Source organism: the organism of the source record quoted next, unplaced genomic scaffold, assembly GCF_019419815.1.
Source record: "Pyrus x bretschneideri cultivar Hongxiangsu unplaced genomic scaffold, Pyrus_bretschneideri_v1 Contig47, whole genome shotgun sequence".
Taxonomy (NCBI): domain Eukaryota; kingdom Viridiplantae; phylum Streptophyta; class Magnoliopsida; order Rosales; family Rosaceae; genus Pyrus; species Pyrus x bretschneideri.
The window spans coordinates 541,996-563,870 of NW_025999784.1; the positions used below are offsets into that span (position 1 = coordinate 541,996).

Consider the following 21,875-nt stretch of genomic DNA (forward strand, 5'->3'; position numbering starts at 1 on the left):
AAAATTAACGAGAATATGTATGCAGTAAAGAGGGGTGTATGAAACCCTAATTTATAAAGACAAAAATCATTGCTAGTTTGCTAGAAAACTGAAATGCTCTGCAGTTTATGCAGTATGCTATTGCTATTATATGATGCATATAAAATATATCATTAGAGTTGGTCGGAAAACTCTCTAATCGTGACTGAAAAATGTAAATAATTATTTAAATTTACATATCTTTTTTGTCAGTGAAGCAAAAGTGATTGAAAAATCTTTCGAAAATGTGAATGTATTTCATTGCAAATGCTCTTAAAACGGGATATCATGAAAATGTAAATGCAGTATTGGTATTTGCAGTTTATTTGTATTTTCACTTATATTTCATGCATTCTTTCCTTGAGTGATTATAATTTTAATTAGGAATCGTTTAATAACCATTTCGTTTTCAGTTTTTAGCTTTTGGTTCCAGTTTTCATTTTATTTAAATTCGAAAAATAAAATCTTGTTTGGTAACTACTTTGAGTTAAAAAAAAAAAAAAAAAAACCAATAATTTTTTGTGGATGTGCTTGGGGTTTCAGAATCAAATCTATTTTCAATTTCAATTTTGATTTTGATTTTGTTTTTTGATTGAAAAAACTTTAGGGGGCAGGGGAGGCTATTCCATCCTAGGGCTAGTGTATACCATAAGTCTTTTTGAGAACTTAGAGAGGGGTTTTAGCCCCTTTTTGATTTTTATAGATCGTCCACCAAGAGGGATTGCAGGGAGCGGGACTCGAACCTAGGTCTTGGTCTAGCGAAGAAAATGATCCTTACCAACTTAGTCAACCCCCGTTGGCATTTTCAATTTTGATTTTCATGCTATATGTATGTTGGAGTAACGAGACTTTAAACCTTGTTAGAGACTGATGTTGAAAATTTTCTAAGTGTCTAATTCTAGGTTAAAATTAAAATCAAATGAGAGTATTCATGCATGTTTATGGTGCTTTGTCAACAAAACCCTAGAACATGAACAAGTCATCTAAATCGATTTGTATAATTTAAAACAAAATCCTTTCGATGCATCTAAGACTTATCTTCAAATCGTCACACATATTTGAGCTTTGATTTCTCTTACTGTAGCTTATCAATCAAAACATTTGGTAATTTGTAATCTATCATGTTTCTTGTTTTGCAATTCCTATGATTTCGTATGTTAAAATACGATTTTTACGAGTTGAAATACAGTGTTTACGAGTCAAAACAATGGGTTTGACATGAAAACCTCAGAATTTTGCAACTTGAAAGGAATTCTGCCTCGTCTAATGGACGAACCTGAAAATTTTGGAGGATTATGGGGAAAATTAGTGAACATAAAATTTGGAAACTACGAATTTTGGTTTTGTCAAAATTCAGTATGGTTTATAGATTGTAAATTTTCACTAAAAGAGGAATATATACTTCAATATTCTGTTTATTTATTCAAAGTGATATATATCCACGGTTGTAGGGCTAATTCTCTCGATTAATTCTGAGTCATCACATTGTCATCAACTAGTTGTTTAAGAATGTGATATATTTATATGAGAACAAAATAAGAATAAGATATTTATGAAAGAGTATCAAATAGGTGCCATGCATGCATGTCCATTGAACTAGAAATATAAGTTGAAATGAAGAGATGGATATATGCGTACCAACCTTGAGATTTTGATACATTGTTTGTGGCCTTTGAGGCGGTACATGTTTGCCAGTTTGGCCAGTCCCTCCTGTTAATGTACTGCTGATGCATCTGAAGAAGCAGCAGCATGAGTCACATATGTAAATTGCAATAAAGTAATCAATTATGATTAAGCATTCCTCATGTAAACTATAAATACACACACACACACACACATATAACCTTAAGGGAAGAGATCTTTATTTTTTTAATAAAAATGGGGATTAGTTGTTGAGTCTACACGATATCAAATTTTAACGATCCGAACTGTCTATTTTTCAAGTTGCACCTCAAAGATCATCCATGCAAAATATTAGCCAAATCGAAAATATTTAAGACATCTAATTGGGTTTAAAAAAATTAACGAATACTTTGTTATATAGCAAACAATAAAATTTTATCTTGATAATTAAATAGGCAAATGATTTTAGATTGAATTGAATTTTTGCAAGGATGATCTATGAATTGAGACTTACAAACTAGACTGTTCGGATCGTTGAAGCTTGATGTGGAGTAGGCCCCACACTTAGTTCCCATTTTTTGAAAAAAATGGAAATCCCCTTACATAAAAAGCGTATATATGTGTGTGTGTGTTACTCCAACCCAGTATTTGTACAAGCATAGCATTTTCCAGAAAACCCAGCTGTTTACCTGACAAATATCTGATCATCATTTTCTATTTAAAATATATATATTTTATAGGAACCGAGTCAAGTTTCTAAAGTATTTTGGAGTATTTTATATTTCAAGAGAAAATTTAATCATCGTATCTTTAACAAAAGTTTAACGGTTAAAAATGTAGAGTATAAAGTACGTCGAAGCATGGTACTAAATTCCAAAGCTGAAATTGGCCAATAAATACATAAACGGTGAATGATTGATAAATTGCATTTTTCGTGATAAGAGCATCCTAGTAAGAAAATGCAAATGTCACATGCAGAAATGAAATCAAATTTCCATCCACAAGAGATTTAAATGTGGTTATTTCTCCGATGGGAGGGATGCAATTTAACCCTATAAAAAAATGCCTATTGAAAAATTTCCAGCCAAGAGATATGTATGTATGTCCATATACAGTATCGACTCGAGATGCTCTGTAATTTCACACTTCCTGTGTCTTGCATGCAAATATTAGTACGGCCTTTTATCTCTGAAACCGTGACAGAAATCAATGCAAAAAGAGTGGCCTGGATTTTAGTGGGGGTTGGGAGTTTGGAAGGAAGTTGAAAGTATTAAGAGATTTTTCAATATGACGGGAATACGAGATGGTACATCATGTGTCATTATACAATTTCTTATTATGTACATAAAAAAACATGATGTACTATCCGTATTCCGGTATTAAGAAATTTTTTTTCCAAAGTCTCACGGATCGGTCTTACAGAAACCAGGTGGTGTACTTGGGAATTCAAAAACCCCAGAAATGGAAAAATGTTAAACTACGTATTTGTTATCTTACTTTGATATTATAATGTTTTTTAGCTAAAATATTTTTGAAATTGACATAATTTTTTACTTTAACTTCTGAGATTTGAAATTAATAGAAATAATGCTTGAGTTTGTCTATCATTAATCATTTTGATCATTCTAAAACATAAAAATAAGAAATTATATTAATCTCAAAAACCATTTTAATTAAAATTCATCTCATTAACTTCCTCCTATATCCCAAAGGCCCCTCTTGTTTCCTGGTCTCTTTTAACAAGATAAACTATTTTTTATTGAAATAAAATAAATATATTTGCAGGCGAATTATACAGAGATTACATGGCAGAGCTGCCTCACCCACTGATAGCTTTCTTTATGGTCAAGGATTCCCACACCTGGCCAAACGACATCTTTGAGGGACACTCAATTTATGAAAAAGATTTCCCGTTAGTTTCGACCTTTACGTAAGTGCCTCTCTCACTTGACCATTTTTTATTCTTAGGTTAGTTTTCGTTAAAGTAAATTTAAATTATATTATTATTAATTTATTATGAAGTTAAACAATTTTTTTTAAACAAATAATATTATCTACTGTTAAAAAAAATAGAAATGGCCTTAGCTTCATAGTGAATTAGCAATAATTTGATTCAAATTCACCTTTAGTGAGAATCGAACTTAAGACCTCTCACTTATAAGTGAAGAGGAATACCACTAGACTGAAGTACTAAGTGGCAAAAAAAAAAAAATGTTCTTCTTACAATTTAAGATTTGTACCAAATTAGTTTAAGCAAATTTAGTTTTTTCATTTTAATGTTCACTATACAATACATACTTGGTTTTAGAGTGTTGTTGTATGCGGCTTTCATTTCTTGTTTTCTAGAACTCAACACTTACCAACTTGGATCCTTACTCTACCATTGTGGGGTCTTTAATTAGGTTTTCTTAGAGTAAAATGTAGAAATATAGAGAAAATCCGAATGATGACTTTGAGGTACGACTTGAATCGTTTCCTTAAAGTGTTATTTGTCCCCACTCGAATGAGTTTGCTAAAGGGCTCTTGGCAAGTCACTTCCAGGATACAACAAAGTATAAAATATTCGATTAGCAAAACCGAATTGTATTCCCTTAGAAATAAATAGAAATAAATTGTATGAATGTGATAGAGAGAAAATAGAGTAAGGAATGTAGAAACAAATTTATGAAAATAGTGTGTGAAACATTAGGTCCACAATAGGTATTTATAGGCATTAAAGCACTTGTTCATCGAGTTCTTTCATTTTAGTTGAAGATATACAATCCTTCTTAATAGTGTTGATCCAAAATACATGTCTTTTATTTAGAATTTTCAGAAAATAAATATCGTACTCTTCGTCAAAAAGAAAAAAGTATTGAGTTTTCCTTTGTTAGGCAGTTATTGGCCTTCTTTCGTTTGACTGATATTGCGTAACCAATCAATTATATACACCGCCGTTGTGACAGATGAGACGTGTTGATGGCATGTTTTTAATTGAGTCAGATTAAGGCATATTGATAATCTTGTCTTTCCTTGCTAACTCGTTTACGCGCCGTGAAAAACAAGACAGTTGATTGATCTTGAAAACTTATCAGCCTCCTAACTTCAACCTAGACAAGACATTACTCGAATCAGCCTCAAGTTGTGCGATGACTTGAACTTGTCTTGAAATCTGTAATTCTATCTTGATCATTTTTGTGTGGACTCCTTTTTTTGAAGTTTTTATGTTTTTCACTCTTTGCACAAATATGAACGCTCAATTAGTGTTATAACATTTTGGAAAAAAAAAAAAATTAGTGTTATAACATAACTAGTTTCCAACTTAATTAACTATGCGCAATATCAATAATTAAATTTTCGATTGTCTCATAATTTAGATGCATAATCCATTAATGAGATGAAGAAAATTTGAAATTTGAACACACTAACGCTAGTTAATTATAGGTGGTGTTTTAGTCCATTTAATTACTACCACCTGGTATTACGGTCTAGTGGTATTCCTCTTTACTTGTAAGTGAGAGGTCTTAGGTTCGATTCTCACCAAAGACGAATTTGAACCACCTTATTGCTAGCACATTGTGAGGCTAAGCCCACCCCTCACCTTTAGTGTAAATAATATTGTTTGTTCAAAAAAAAAAAAAAACCATGAATTATTAAAATTCCATGACTAATTTGTTAACTTAAATAACTATTTGCAATAGCAACAAAGCCTGAATTTGTATCAAAGTTGATCAACGAACACTATTTCATCATAGGGTGATCCAGCGGTTGGAGATGAATTTCAGACTTGTATTTCACATGACATGTCTGGGATTCGATACTTGGCATGGATGAAGGTAGACGATGACAACCAGAGGAGGCTGAGAAACCTCTGGGAATCTTCTCGGCCCCCATAATAGTGGATTGCCATGAAAAAGCTACCAACTAGTCTTCTTTTTAAAGAAAAAAATTATATATAATATGTTTCAGTATCGTACAATAATTTTGTATTAGCTTTTAACGATGAATTATTAAAATCCATGACTTGTCCCATCAACATATGATTGAGAGATGAATTGCATGGTACATATCATGATAGGAATGAGTAGTAAGGTAAAGGACACAAACACACACAAATCCAACAACAACAACAACCACCACCTATGATTAATGTGTTTCATGCATGTTCTACTTACTACTTAAAACTATAAAATTAAAACCAAGTGGTAACAATAATCCAATCCAATCGGACCTTTTTGTTGGGGGATGAAATGAAATTGGGTGTTGTGAATCTACCTGGAAAATTGAGGTGGGATTTGTCTGAAATTCATGGGGAGGAAGAAGACATAAAATCCCAACTAGAAATTAAAGATAATATATAAGAAGATATTATTAACTAAAAGAAAATAACAAGACACCCAGAGAGACAGAAGACTGAGACCCCAGTTAGTGTTTTGTTAGAGAAAGAAAGAGACGGGACTAGAAATGTGAGGAAAGGATTCAAACACGACTATACCTGTCCCAAAAACAAAGGCTATTTGTATTTGTGTTTGTATTGTATTGCAACAAATCTTATCCCATCCCATCCATCTCTCTCTCTCTCTCTCTCTCTCTCTCTCTCCCCCGCATGCTTATTGGAAAGGGAAGGGATCTGTGGATTTATTTATCCCACCTCCTCCAATCCCCTCTTAAATCCAGGCCGGAATGGCCAAACACCAATAATGCTATGCTGCACGTGATCAAATTACTGTTCTTCTTTACAGCTACATTTCATTTCCCCCGGCCTCCTTCTCTCACAAATATTGAAAAGCAAATTTACCATGGAAGATCGATAGATTATACATCCTTCTTGCCCAATGCCTACTATTTTCAATCTCGGTTTTCATTTGTTTAATTTATCGATGATTGTCAACAGCTGATAAATGCGAATTACACACTACGTCAACAGCCAACATCTATTAGGGACTATTACGAGTTAAATAAGCCTTCGAAATTGGAATAATTCACTACGCACTTAGAAAACAAATTTCTCTCATATATGTTCTATCCAAATGTCAATGCACGAGCTAGCACTGGAAAAATTTATAATACTACCATTATATAGCATTGATGTTGCCCAATATCCAACCAATTGTAATGACAATTGTCTTGTGTGTATAAACGATTGTTAATCGTAATTAATACTTGTGTGTTATGCATATGCATGAACGGTTGAGAACTGCCATAATCATTATGAATCAAACTTCTTGCATAAGTAATTTGGAGATAGGACAGACAAACTTGTTTGTTCATTTGAGTTCATTGGTTTACGAGTACTATTAAACTTATCATCTATTTGTATCATCTCTCTACAAAAGTAAGGTTCATCAAGACATGTGGGTCCCGCACCCTCTATTAAAAAGATGATACATGATAAAAATAGCATTTTTTTTTCGTTAACTATCTAGTGTCCTGATACATATGGGTGGGGTGGGGTGGGGGGGGGGGGGGTGAATATCTCAAGTGCCCCATAGATATGGTCTAGAGAACCAAGTGCTAGGCCGGGTTGGCCGTTGGATGGAATTGATGAAGAGCCAGGTGGCTAATTATTACGTCAGAGGTGTCCTACAATTTGATTTGTTTGGGAATGTAGCAATAACATGGGGTGTTTCCAAACAAATAGTAATCCACATTTGCCACAAAGAGATTCATCCAGATACATGCTCTGCCCAATTCAGAAAAAAAACTATAGTCTTCTTCATTATAATTTACTTTTACACAACAATGTTATCCATCACACACAAAACCGACCACATTACTATCATACTCTGTAATAGTCATAGACTTCAATATTATATGTGAAATTCACATACATTAAAGAAGGGGTAGATCCGCCGCATCACTTTTTTTACACAATTTATTTTTTGTGATGCCTACTTTGTCATATGTTTTAATGATCTGAACCGTTTATCTTTTAGAACATCATTAATAGATAATCTTTGCAAAAAATTAGACAAATCCAAAATCATCAAGGCATTCATTTGTAGTGAAGAAAATGGACGGATACAGTTCAACAAAAGAAAAAAAAACAAAAAAAAAAAAACCTAAACCCTTAACCCAACGTTCATATGGTTTCAGATTTGGGTGTTTTCGATAAACATGATTTTTTAAAGTCATATAAAAGGTAAACGATTTAAATCGCTAAAATACATCGTAAGGTGAGCCCCACAAAAACTTGTGTAAAAAAAAATGATGCCGCGGATCTGTCCATATTAAATGTTTCTTAAAGAATAACTTAAATGATACATGAATATAAATCCATGTGAAACGATTTAAATCGTTGAAATACATCATAAAATGAGCCCCACAAAAATTTGTGTAAAAAAAATGATGCCACAAATCCATCCGTATTAAATTAATGTTTCTTAAAGAATAACTTAAATCATACATGAATATAAATCCACGTGAAATCATGTGTATTAGACACTATCAACAATACCGTAATTTTGTGTTTTTTAACAGTATTCAATTTAAAAATCCTCCTCACTCAAAATCCCAACAAAAAACACACAGAAAGCAGTAGGAGTAGTAGTAGTAGAATATGGGAATTTTACACTGAAAATAATGATTGAGTTTTTCCCTCACGCAAAACCTTAAAGTAGTACTCTTGTACTTACATTTCTCTCTCTCTCTCTCTCTCTCTCTCTCTTATTTCTCTCTCTAACATTGTTGTCAATATCTTGGGGGTAGCTAGCTTCATCAAATACTTCTCCTCAAACCCGTAATCTGCACGCCTATTCCCTCCCCTTCCCTCTCAGCCCCACACTCAATTTCTCCATCTCCATCCCCATCTCTATCTCTCCTTCTCCAAGAAAATGTCCATAAACCACTTCTCCTCAAACCTCTCAGAAACCCAGCGGTGGAATGCTAATTCTAACCCCCACCGACAAGAAGACCCCTCAAGACACCCACACAGCAGAACCCATTTCATTCCCCAATTTTATCAAGACACCCACCACCCCAGCCACGCCCACCACAGTTTCCAACCCTGGCAGCTCAACTCCCAAGACCCCACCACACCCATGTCCCCCACCCATTTCCATACCCCCACCGCCACCCTCAATTTCAACCTCAACCACCACGACGCCGTCGACCCCAACGAATCAGACCAACTCCAGTCCCCGCCGCCGCATCACCGCGTCAACTCTGACGACTCCGACGACGAAAAAGAGCCCATGTTCGAGAAGCCCTTGACCCCGAGCGACGTCGGCAAGCTGAACCGCCTTGTGATTCCCAAGCAGCACGCAGAGAAGTACTTCCCGCTCGGCAGCGGCGACTCGGGCCTCCTGCTGAGTTTCGAGGACGAGTCCGGGAAGTCGTGGCGGTTCCGCTACTCCTACTGGAACAGCAGCCAGAGCTACGTCCTCACCAAGGGCTGGAGCCGTTACGTCAAGGAAAAGCGCCTCAACGCCGGCGACGTCGTTTTGTTCGAGCGGCGCCGGGCCAACACGGATCGACTCTCCATCGGCTGGAGACGCCGCAACGCGGTCCCAGCGCACGATAGTGGGGCTGGAGGGGTTGAGAGTAGCAGTGGCGGGGTTGGAGGGAATAGTAGTGGTGGTGGCGGGGGTTGGACCAGGATGTTCTATTCTGCGCCGCATCACGGCTCGTCTTATCCTGCGCACCAGTATCATCATAGTGTGGCGCCATACCCACCTGACTGTCTACATGCAGCAGGTAATTTATATTCTTTTAATTTAATTTTTAATTACTTTGTAAAAACATAAATATAAACGTTTTTAATTCTTGCTTATACGCACGTGAAAGTGCGTGAAAAACACATTCCTATTACTTGGGGAAAATGTGCTTGAGGGTTTAGATTCTAATTGAATTGTGTTTATGTGTGATAGTTTTTTATTGAGGAAAAATAAATCGAACTTAGGATCTCGGGTTCAGGAATAAATTGAATTTAGTTGTATCAGTTGACCATGATACACTAGAGACATGTGACCGAAACAAATAACCAAGTACATTGGTCTTTTGTATAATTAGGGTGAGAAATTGGGGGTATGTATTTAATTTCATGCATGTTTTGTAATAATTGTATTATTGTTGCAGGGTCCCGTGTCCAAAATATGAACCAAACAGCGTCAGTTGGGAACTCGAAGATACTGAGACTATTTGGAGTGAACTTGGAGTACCAGCAGCAGGCAGCTGAGCACCAAGAGTCGGAACCATCGACCTCAGATGGCTCGTCGTCAACACTGTCTATGTCGAGCCAGGGTCCGACTCACGGCCAGCAGCAAATGTACCCTCGTGCTGCTTATAATTATGCCGACCAACGCAGGGTACGTAAACCCCCTAAAGTATCATTACCGTAATAATCATATTATAATTATGTGTATTATTATATTTAAAACCCCCATTTTGTTTCCTCTCACGAGTCACGAGACAGATTATTTAAGAGCAAATGAGTAAATTATATGGTCTCCTTTCTCCCCAACAAAACGATCGATTAACTTAATCAGTATGATAGTGAATCTCTAATACGAATATCAATCTGATTGTTATAATGAGTATCATATCAATTAACGATCCAGAATCCTATGTTATGCCATGTGATATCTATGTGGGTAGGAAGTCGAACACGTTTGGACATTTTTTTGCAAAAATGACAACTTTTCAGCCTACAGTTGAGCCAAAACAAAGGTTGGACCCAACCCATCTTTTTACCAAATTAATTAAGGTCAGTTTTTGCCTTTGAGTTGATTTTCTTCTGAATTTTTGATTAAAAAAAAAAAAAACACCACCATTGCAGAGCACGAGGGCAGCTTTTGTGGACTGGACTGGTGTGTTCATAGCTTTCATGGAGCTTCCTTTTTTCCTATATCTATGTTAAGCTACATACACAAAATAGCTGTTATGCCATGTGGTATATTTCTAGGCACCGACTCCTTTTAAGGGCGGTCTCATGTGGACTATTTGTCAGCTGTTATATGATCTTTGATTTTTAGTAATTTTCCTAAAGAAAACATAGGTAAGAATGCTTCGATTACGTTACCTCTTACCTCTCTCTACCGTTTCTTTCACAAAACATAGGTGCTCCTGTATTTTGCTCTTACTTGACTTCATGTTGTTTGGGAGCATTCTTGCTCACCACCATAAACTATGGTCTATGATCACTCTACACCTAAACATCTGTCACGTGTCTTTTCACTTAACTTTGATTAATTTTTTTTCAAAATTGAAAAAGTAACATTTAATGTGAAAGTTAACTAGAGTTAGATAAAATGATACGAATTAGATAATTAGGTGTATATGGTAAACATATACGATAGTTATGATGGTCAACAATAATGCTTCCTATGTTGGTCTTTAATAGTTAGGACGGTTCAGATAATTAAGTGTATGGTAAACATATCAGATAATTAGACTCTTTACTAAGAGCTACTGTAATAGGACGGCTCTAAAAAGTTTCTCTTATTCTCTAAGGTTTGGTTTTTTAGTTCTTTTTTCTTATGATTCATTTTCCTTAGGGTTGAGCATTCAATTATTTTAAGTTTCTCTTATTTCTCTAGGGTTTGGTTTTTTAGTTCTTTGTTTCTTATGATTCATTTACCTTAGGGTTGAGCATTCAATTATTTTTGCAATATTTGGAAAATCTTTTCCTACTGTTGCCATGTTACATAATTAGTAGTCTAAGTTAAGGATGGTGGTTCCCACACTCTTTTTTACTTCTACACATCCCTTTCAATTTTTGATTGTTGGATTGAATGAATTAAAAAAGATCATACGGTCAGAGTTACTAAAGAGTGTGTAAAGATAAAAATAAAAAAATAAAAAAATACTGTGTGAATAGCATCGCCTTAAATTAATAGTGTGATATTTTTTTTTTTTTGGTTGAAAAAAAAAGTAGTGTGAGATATCATAACTTGTACCAAACACTTCAGATTACAGATTGCACAGATCTTTAGTGGCAATTATTTAATTCTAAGCCGCCCAAATATTAATTGATGGTTTTGATGTTGAAGTTATAGTAGGCAGCAGTAGGCTTCTTCTAGGATCGAAGAAGGATAAATTTTTCAATGTACTCAGAATACTAGCACATATATCATATGTCGACGTACCACTCTATATTTCAAATACATTGAAAAATTTCTTCAAAAAACTTGTGTTAATTAATGCATGGGATATAGGTGATTTTCAAAACCCTAGAAATGAAAAAATGAAATTAAAGAAAGCAACGAGTTTGCCATTAGCACAAGGGTTTAGGGATTTGTGCTTATTCACTATACGAATCTGAAAATTCAAACTTATGTAGTGGTTATAAATAAGGTGGTGAACATACACCACACTAAATGGTGGTGAACAAAAATACTCCCATTTATAAATGCATTTAGTATACAACTTTCATAAATAATGTGTTTATTTTCAAATTATTGTTGGCCTATTAAGTGATTGAAGTCCCACTTTCGTTGATCGAAAAGAAAAAAAGGGAGAGCACTGATTTTCACAAAGAAAATTGCTTAATAAACTCTAAAATATAAAATTATCTAACACCTCATGTTTTTATACAAGTTTAGTTTATAAAACGTCTCCTTGTACCATTTATCTTTCACAAATGCAATTGATTGATTTGTGTGTGTTTGTGTAACAGGAATTCACTGGTTTCTCTGGAGATGTCAACCCCATGAGATCAAATCGCCGAGGATAAAGATCTGCCGATGTGACGTCCTCTTTGATTGATTGACTTCAAATATTTTTATTTTTATTTTTAAAACACACCACTTGGGATCCCCTATATTAATATTCAGTGCCCACAAGAAGAAAGAAAGAAAAAAGAGGGTACACATGGAATATAGTATCAGAAAAAATCCCAGATTTTCAGGTCAAGTCTGGGACAATGCAGGAAGAAGAGGTGAGGGGGAACCAAAAGGACGGTGCTGCAGGTAACGGGGGTGGAGAGAGAAGCTGGTGGGGTATGCTTAGAAAAAGTAGCTGGGGAGTGAAGTCATCGTTGTTTCTCCTTCCGTGGAAAATGGGAAATTTGGTTGGAGGAACCTGATATGTTAATTTAGTATTTGCCAGCACTGTTGAGATTCTGCCCGAAGATTTTTGATAAATAACAATGGAATGGAAGGAGGGTATCGGATATGGTGGTCGAGATGGAAACCGGGTGGGTGTATGGGTGGGGAAGTGAGTTCAGTGGGTGCGAGTTGAACAGATGAATGGGTGACAGCAAAGCCCGGTGTCTTTCATTTGGTACTGGAGAGAGAGAGAGCTCTCTCCAATGACATCGAACACTATACTCTCCTAAATTTCTAGTTTAACCTTTTTGTTACAGCTAGTTGTTTCATTTTCTGATTAATCCCATGTAGCTAGCTAGTTAAGCTCTTCTTTTGGATGTTGTAAACACTCTACTTCTAGAATTTGAATAGTAATGACAAGTTTACAAAAATTTTCCTTATTGAGATTGAGTAGGACCTAACAAACGTGTTGTGTACGTCATGTTTGTGTCGTTTTTGTATCATACTCGTTATCTTAATATGTTATGTTGTGTCAAACCGGGTCCGATATGTTAACGGGTTTTTAACAAGTGAGCTGATAACAACTTAATTCGTTAACGAGTCGTGTCATGTCGTGTCAGGTTAATGGGTCATGTCAGAAATTGTCATGCTTAATGTCTAGACCTGGCAAACTATATCTTATCAGGTTCTTAATAAGTGATCCGATAAAGACCCAACTCGTTAACGGATGGCCTCAATAACGAATTGACTCGTTAACAAGTTGACCTGAAGCAATTATTTTGGTGCCATTTTGTGTCGGATTAATGGATTATGCAAGAAATTGATAGGTCTAAGACTGAGTTCCACTTGTGTAACGTGTTAATTTGAAATGATAGTGTTTTAAAATATTGTATATCCGAGTTTATGTATCGACCCATATATAGTATTTACACTAAAAAAAATGCATGATGACTTAGAAGTTATGGCGACAGCAAGAATTGAATTGTTTCTTGTTTTATTGGCAATCAACATATCATTTGGTTTGGTTGTTTTGCAATTAGGTACATGGACTCCTTAATTTATTTTGATCATTTGATTACATGACATGTTTCCTTGGGGGTATGAGCTCGAACTCTTTAGAGAGCCTATGCAAGGAAACACTCCCTTATTCATATGGCACTTGTCATGTAATTAATCATATATCCGATATACACACTCAAGTATTTTCTATACTTAGATAACATGGGTAAAAATACTCACAATATAGTTTTATCAAGTACTAAACGATATAGTTTTATCAAGTACTAAAGTTATGAGTTAGCTAAACATAGTATCGTCAAGATTTTAGGAAGACAAACTGATCTATGGTAGGGAAGAGAGGGTTTGATTATCAATATTTTCCACCAACTTACAGTTTTCGGCCTGCAGAATATGGCATGGTTGGGCAAAACAAAAATTCTTAGTCATCAAGTACATGAATCATATTTAATTAGTTTTTCAAAAATAAAATTCTTGTTTTCTTCAACAAGTAATCTGCACAAATGGCTCATGATTTACTCGGAATAAATAAATAAATAAATAAACAGAAGTCATTCCTTTTCGCCAATGACCCGAACAAGCATGTGTCACACTCGAGAGAGCTGGGGCAAGACAATAATTCTAGGTCATCCATCATCAGATCTGATTTTTTCAGCAACCTCAACCTCAGTTACATGAATTTTGCAGACCATCACCATCACCTGGATAATGGGTCAGGAATCCCAATGCCACTACAATACTGCTTGATACGATTAAAACCACCATTGCAGTTTTCTCAGATGTCAACTCAGACATCCCAATGCCTGCCCTAATATGACAAATTTTGAGTCACCAAACCAAATACGAAAAAATAACCCATCAAATCGATTGTTTTTGATCCACTGATTACACGAACACATTGATTTCAGTGCAAAAAGACTCAACTAGGCCATCTAATCTAATAGCATTTTCAAGAGTAAAAATTTAGGCAGATTGAGAATTCGAAATTTGAAGGTCCAAACGGTCAAGGTCAAGGTATTTTAGATCAAAATAGAGTGCAAAACATGAAAAATAAATAAATAAATTTATTCATTAAGACATTTCTTCGAATATTTGATGGGTTTGCTATCGTCAACTGAATATATTTTCTCACCATCCTCATAGTGTATGAGACAAATGTATGCATTTTGTTTAGGGTCGTATTCTATAGTTACGATTCTACTATATATGTCTTTTCATTCTATCGAAAATCGATTTTACGGTATTCTGGTGGCAACATGCTATGGGGTAATGGTCTCGCTTATGGAGTCAAATCAATACGTTCTAAGAAGAAATATTTGAATAATCTCATCGATATCATCGATTTCATAAGTATCATACCAGATCTGAACATTTAGCGATCTCATATGTGTCAATATCAATGGTGACTTATTATTTCGATAAATTATTTCTTTGGACAAAAGAAGATTATGTAAGCACTAACTAGTTTATTTAGATCGGGAAAATTGTATGGTTTTTTGAAATCATGTGCTATGGCTCGAATCCATAGTCAATCCTACTTTGAAGAAAATGAGTCGTAATAAAAAGTTAAAAAAAGTAAAAATAAAGAATAGGATCATAAAATAATCATGAAAATTAGAGCGTTTATGTGTTGTATTAGAGAACCCAATGAGATTCATGTTGCAGACATGCCAAAGCAATATGTTGAGTGATATAGAGAGAATTTGTCAAATGTTATCAACGGAACCTATTGAAATATGCCTAGGAGGTATTGCATGAAACACTTAGTGGGCACAAAAGGACCCATACACAACATTCAGGGAGTCATCAAAAAACCTTTAGATGTATATTTCCCACTCCGAGTGGTCATGGGACCACCTTGGTCTCAATGCACATTAGTTTGATGAAAAATGTCAAATAAGTAGAGAAAACAATATTTTATACTGTTAAAGGAAGTAAATGAGCTTTTGTTCATGATTTCCCTCTCAATTGAATAAAAGAGTTCACTAATATGTTCTAAGAATAATTTTGGAATCCAACTAGAACAATAGTGGCGTTCTTCTGTTTTTCTAATGGAAAATCTCAAGTTTCGTTCACATGAGTAATAACATTATGTTAAGTTTAATATCTATTTATAATTAGCTCATTATGTAATTTAACTCAAATTTCTTATCTCTTAAAGTAGAATATCGTTGTATAAAAAGAAATGGCCTTACACTATAACAATAGTACTAGAAAATTGACACTACACTTGCTATAGTCCATAACAAGGGCTCATCCAATAGTTAGAAAAGAGCAATGTTAGGAAGACTAACTATTTAGTCTAAATTTTGTAAACCGTATAATGTGGTTGTTGATGATTGAATTACTACTTAAGTGTGGATTAACATGCTTATTTTCTATTAGTGACATATCACATGGTTTGCATTTGATCTAAGAAGTTGATCTACCAAGTATTACTCGTTAGATAACATCCTTTCTACTAATCGATGGATTGGAGCATGTCGAGCGACTGGTCAGTGCTACTTTAATTCAAATATATGTAGTTTGATACTCCATATATAGTATAAAAAACGCTTCACAACCATGTTCTAAAAGCTAGATATTGAATTCAATGGAAGAGACATATTCCACATAAAATTTTCTTTTAGAAATTTTTGAATGGTTGTCAAACCATTTTAGAAATGAAAACTTAATTAAACCTCTGTAAATAGTGGACAAATTTTGAAATTCGATTGGCTTACTTTCCTACAAAATCACCTAATACAAATAAACTTTCTATTCCCTCCGCAATCCACGTCATTGGATTAAAACCAAAGCGCCAAGAACAAAATTCTGCAACTTTTGTTCTTAGTTTATACTTGAGTGTTCTTTTATTCTTTGAGTATTGAAGTTTGTATTAGGAGTGAATAACTTTTACAACTTAACGTAGTCTTCATCCAAACGTCTAATTCGCAACTCTCTTTTGCACATAAATTGTGAGGATGAATTAAATCTAAAAGACAACGTTATGTGCCTTGAAATAATCTTTTATCCTTCTCGGCTATCACTCATTAGCTTTAAATATCCAACATTTTTATATAGCATTATGCAGGGGTTTAATTATCTGATGATTCTCAATATATCCAATACCAATATGTGATCAGAATTCAAAAGTTTGCGTACGATCTGTTCTTTTAGTCGGTAGAGACCCAAATCTTATATTATATGCTACCATTCAGGACTGTCTTTTACTCATGCACGTACAAATCCAACAACCTACCGTTCAGGACAGGACACTAGAACGACCACAATCTCAACTGATCGCAACCCCCATGTTAATCTCTTTCGACAAACCTTAATCTGATTACCTGTTAATGTCAATTAGTAAATGCTGGCCAACAACCTTAATCTAATTACCTGGTAATGCGTCTGATACAAGTTGCAAAATATGTCAGACAAATAGTGGAACCATTTAGGTTAAGAACTTTCATATGATAATTGTGAGGGCCCATGAGGATGGAGAGTGATAACCCTAAACCATTGACCTTCTCAAACATCTCCAGGAGATGGAGGAGATGATGGAAAGAGTCCAACGCATGTTGGCGTAGTAGTGGCTCACTACTCAACTCATTATCTTTCTCTCTCTCTGTCTGCAAGTGGTGGGGAAGCTTTAGGGTCCCCAGAATCCAGATGTATATTGTGTCTAGCTATTATGATTGAAGTTGAACTCCAACTCAGTGCATAACCAATCGAAGGAATGAAGGGACGCTTCCTGTATATTTACTATATAGTTTGTCCTGCCAGAGAGCCAGATCGAATATAATCATGCATTTGGTTTGAGATATTTAGATATCACCAAGTACAGTACAGAAACACCATGTGAGTCTTTTTCTTCATAATATTCCCACTGAGCATTTCCTTTATCTTAACATGTATGACAACAGGCTTTCAATATCATTGTTTTTGACCCTTGGGGGCTTAGAGTCAACCTCACCCCTCACCTAGCTCACTTATTTTGTACCAGCCATATGAAAGAGCTTCATTTTGTGACTTCAACCCCTGTGTGTAATGTGAGTGTGTATGCTTACCGTTCTATTGTAGCAAGAAATAGACGATAGGGTCCTCGTAGATTCATGTAATTACGGTATAGGACCCTTGTATTCTAAAGCAAATAATAGAAAAAGAGTGAAATATATACGGTCGAGCTGCTATATTGTGAATACATGATCCTTGTGATAGTCATTTACCTATCATATTTTTGCTACAATCAAAAGGAATCCCGGCTAAGAAGCTCGTCATCCTTCTATGAATCATCTTCATTGAGGGATCTATCAAATAATCTTATTTGAGGGACACTTATGAGACCCACTCTTTAACTTTTTCAGTGAAGTGAGCTATTTTTATTTTAACTCATCATTCATAGATTATCCAAGCAAAAATTTAGACAAATCCAAAATCATAATGATATCCAATAGTAACGAAGAAAATAGACGAATGTTGTGTTTCAAAGAAACATTAAAACGAAAACCATTAATCCAACAATCATATGGTTTCTTATTTGGCTATTTTTAGTATGGATGAGCTTTGAGGGAAGACTTAGAAGATATATGTCATTGGATCGTTGGAAAACAACGTGGAGTAGGCCACACAAGGGTGATTTTTTTGTAGAGATGATATTTGAGGAAAGACGTAGTAGATAAACAATTGAATCATTGAAATGTAATATGGAGTGAGCCCTACAAAAGTGTCTCTCAAATAAACTTATTTAAGTGATCCTCAACTAAAGCTCACTATATATATAGTAGATTTGGTATCCAATCGATACCAACATATATTTAATCATTTTGGGTATAATTCATATTATTATGAGTAACAAATCAATTAAGGGTATTACCTAGTTGTAGGTGTACGAGAAGGAATAAAGACGTGATTGAGTGACTGTGGGATAAACAACCAACCTTATGTTTATCTCATACATTCATTTTTCAGTATGCCGTATACCCAAAACCAATGAGACCCACCTATTTATTCATCCTTTAGTTTCCTTACAAATCCATTAATCATGCCCTAAAACAAAACCACTGCCGGTCAGGGATTGTGAATCTTGGAACTGTACTGTTTGATGATCTTCTCCATATTATATGCAGGTCATTTTCAGTGCTTTAGCCATAAATCGATTATACTGTGCTTAAAGTAGTATTGATGTCCTTCCATTTTATGTCCGAAACCCAATTAAGTTGTCCGGCATATACAAATATTTTCAAAGAAAAAAACAAGCAACAAATGCCATTGTGTTTATCTGGTTCAGTCTTATTCAAATATTTATCAGATGGCTTTACTCGAGATTCACTTCAGCAGAGATTATATCAAGGACAATAATGGTATCATATGTGTAAGCAGAACTGGGGACATATATATGTTGAGGAATCGTCCAGGCTGGATCAGACATTCCTATTCAAACCAAATAATCTGGTCAGATCTAGATATATAGCACATAAACCTGCATACAAGTTACTGCAGACTGTACTGCTGGGAGTACCATATAGCAATCATACTATAATTTCGTACACGTACATAGATTCTTAGATTAGAGAGCATCTCCAAGGACAAAGCAAATGTTTGAGGTAAATTGGTGTCATTTGATTTGAAGATCTATTGCCTTCAACATTGCACCGATTAAAAACCTGTCACGGACAAGGGATACTGAGGCAAATAGTTAGCCAAATGCCCTAGACATCACTTTTCTAGTGAAGTGTTGTCATGTTGTTGATATTGACACTATCGATACTTTGATATTATTAGCAATATGCTCGCGATTGTTGATATGTCAATGATAGCTTAAAAGTGCAGTTAACTTAACCAAATTAAAAATGAAATCAATATACATTGACAAACTATACATAGAATTACTGGCAAGCTCAATAATAACAACATATATAAATTATACATGCATATAGATTACTTAAATTCAAGGGTATACAAATGAACAGTGACATGACAAATTCTCTTACATTAAGAAACAATAATAAAACCTTATCCTACTAAGTGATTAGCAATATGAATGTGGTTAGTATTTTTCCATGAGGATATGGATACGGAGATTTATATGTAAGTTTCTGAAGAATTACATTGACTGGTTTGAATAGATCTAGACCACATAACATGCTCTCAACTCCTTTGAGGGTTCACTTTACAGATTGAAGCAATTTGTGTTGATGTGGTATACTTGTTTAAGTGATTATTTGATTAGTCAGAGATATGAATAAACTATGCCCCTTCATGTTAAATTAAGAAGTTATACTCCGAATTGCTAGAGTTGCAATTTATGTCAATCACATGAATCTCACTAAGACTCTATAAGAGCTTGAGAAAACTACCTCGCACTTGAAGATGAAATTTGAGATAAAAGATCTAGGTGTTAACACTCAAAATTTGCAAGTCAAACCGAGACGAATCCAGATGGACACTCGCATATTTTAAACTTAACAAACAAAGATATTTAACCCTTGGTGGGCTTAGGATGTGGACTGAGAATGACATGGGCACAATGTAAGTGGTTCACCCTACAAAATATGGGCCACGTTCACTATGTTGCATGAATTCTATTGATTGTAAGATTAAAAATAGCGCTCGGCTAGTACATCAATTTCTCTATCCCTAATCGTCTGGGCCCAACATTGGGGGTGTTTACCCCTTTTTATAGGCCTTCAATGAACCCCTATTCCTTAGGCCATTCCCAATGAGCATTTATTGTGCCATTACGTAAGCTAGCTTATTGACACTTTTTCACCTACCACCCCAACATTCGTCGGTGAAGTGATGGTTGTCCAGTAGAGTGCACGCCTGGCCAGCATAAAGTAGCATATTTCTCTCTGTCGGCCTCGATTACTCAAGCTAATTTGTCTGAGCACCACCTGGACCGCTTTGTGTCCCATCCCGAGTCCCTACTATTGACTTTGAGTCATCAAATGGTTTGAATGACATCTGAGTAGACCTTTCCCTGAAGACTTGTGCCACAGAGATGTCAGCCTGCCCATGTGTTTTTTTCGGTCAGTATTCAATGCCCAACCTGGTTGGTCGGCATTTACGCGCTCGGACATATTCCTTTCCAAGCTTCCCAAACCTTGGGCATCCTTGGTCTCTTGGGCTTCGTAGGGCTTTTTTTCCAATCCGATACTTCCTCGTGGGCCTAAAAATGCCCATCATTAACACTTGGAAAAACTCATTTATGTCTTGACCTAAAGTTCAAACATTATTTTGACTATATTATGGTTCACATATCAAACTATGGCCTGAATGTGTTACCTTTTGAGTATACCTATGATCATCTATATGCTAGATGCATATGAGACCCTTGAAGATGTTGTGGAATCCGAAGTTCTATATCTAAGTTCAACTTTGTGCTTTGGTGTACATAGCTCATTGCATCAGACATGACATATCATTATCTATTGGTAAAGAAACAACATTGTGCCTACAACCCGCTATTGAATTGGCATTAAAGACGTTTTTTGGCTACTCTGAAGGTACAACGAAGTTGGGCTTATCCATACGCACCTCGAGCGGATCCAACCCCTTGATTCTCAGAATGATGTATGCCTAGTTTATTATGCTAATGCTAGTTACTTATCAAACTTGCACAAGGAACGTTCCCAAATGGTTAAGTCTTTATCGTTAGGGATACCACGTCTTAGAGGTCTAAGATATAGACCTTAATTACGAAATCTTTGAATCATTTCAAGGCTCACCTCACCTCACTATGGCACACGTGAGAGACGTAGTCGAGCGCTTTTGTTGAGTATATTCGAAATACCTGCTATTTTTCATCCATCGTTGAGTCCCAACTACGATCCATGAAGATAATGCCACATGTATCGACTAGACGAAGACATGATACATCAACAAAGCCAACGTCAAGTGTATTACGCCTCATCACATCAACAAAGCATCACTGAAGTCAAACAATCTGATCCCATGATAACCTTGCTGACCTCTTCATGGAGTCACCGCTAAAGTCAACCTTCCAAAAGTTTGTCTTAGGAATTGGTATGCGTAATTATCCGGCCATTTACAATGCTTGTAGTTCTCATTTGAAAGTTTTTTCAAACTCAGGAAGAGTATCCAGAAGCATACTCACTTGACCTTAATTTGCTCTTCTTCCCTACGATTAGGAGCATTTTTCCACTGGGTTTTTGCTACCTGATAGCTTTTAACGAGATACTTGTCCTGGATAATACCCTTGTGTGCATTTTAGTTGCATCTTGAAGCCATTTAGTATTGACTTAATGCAAT

The 21,875-nt window shown here is 35.4% G+C and overlaps 1 protein-coding gene across 1 annotated transcript; it reads left to right on the forward strand.

Annotated features, from left to right (window-relative positions):
• The first annotated feature begins 8,323 nt into the window (after nt 1-8,323).
• LOC103961722 (B3 domain-containing protein At2g36080-like) lies at nt 8,324-13,045 on the forward strand. The gene is made up of 3 exons (XM_048568083.1): nt 8,324-9,315; nt 9,697-9,926; nt 12,236-13,045. Exons 1-3 carry the CDS (start codon nt 8,454-8,456, stop codon nt 12,290-12,292), a joined length of 1,149 nt encoding a protein of 382 aa, XP_048424040.1. The 5' UTR covers nt 8,324-8,453; the 3' UTR covers nt 12,293-13,045.
• The last annotated feature ends 8,830 nt before the right edge of the window (nt 13,046-21,875 follow it).

Bases quoted from the DNA above. Each gene is read 5' to 3' on its own strand.
- LOC103961722 (XM_048568083.1), top strand. From the start codon at position 8,454: ATGTCCATAAACCACTTCTCCTCAAACCTCTCAGAAACCCAGCGGTGG. The intron at 9,316-9,696 runs GTAATTTATATT...TTATTGTTGCAG, and splicing joins TGACTGTCTACATGCAGCAG to GGTCCCGTGTCCAAAATATG. The intron at 9,927-12,235 runs GTACGTAAACCC...TTTGTGTAACAG, and splicing joins ATTATGCCGACCAACGCAGG to GAATTCACTGGTTTCTCTGG.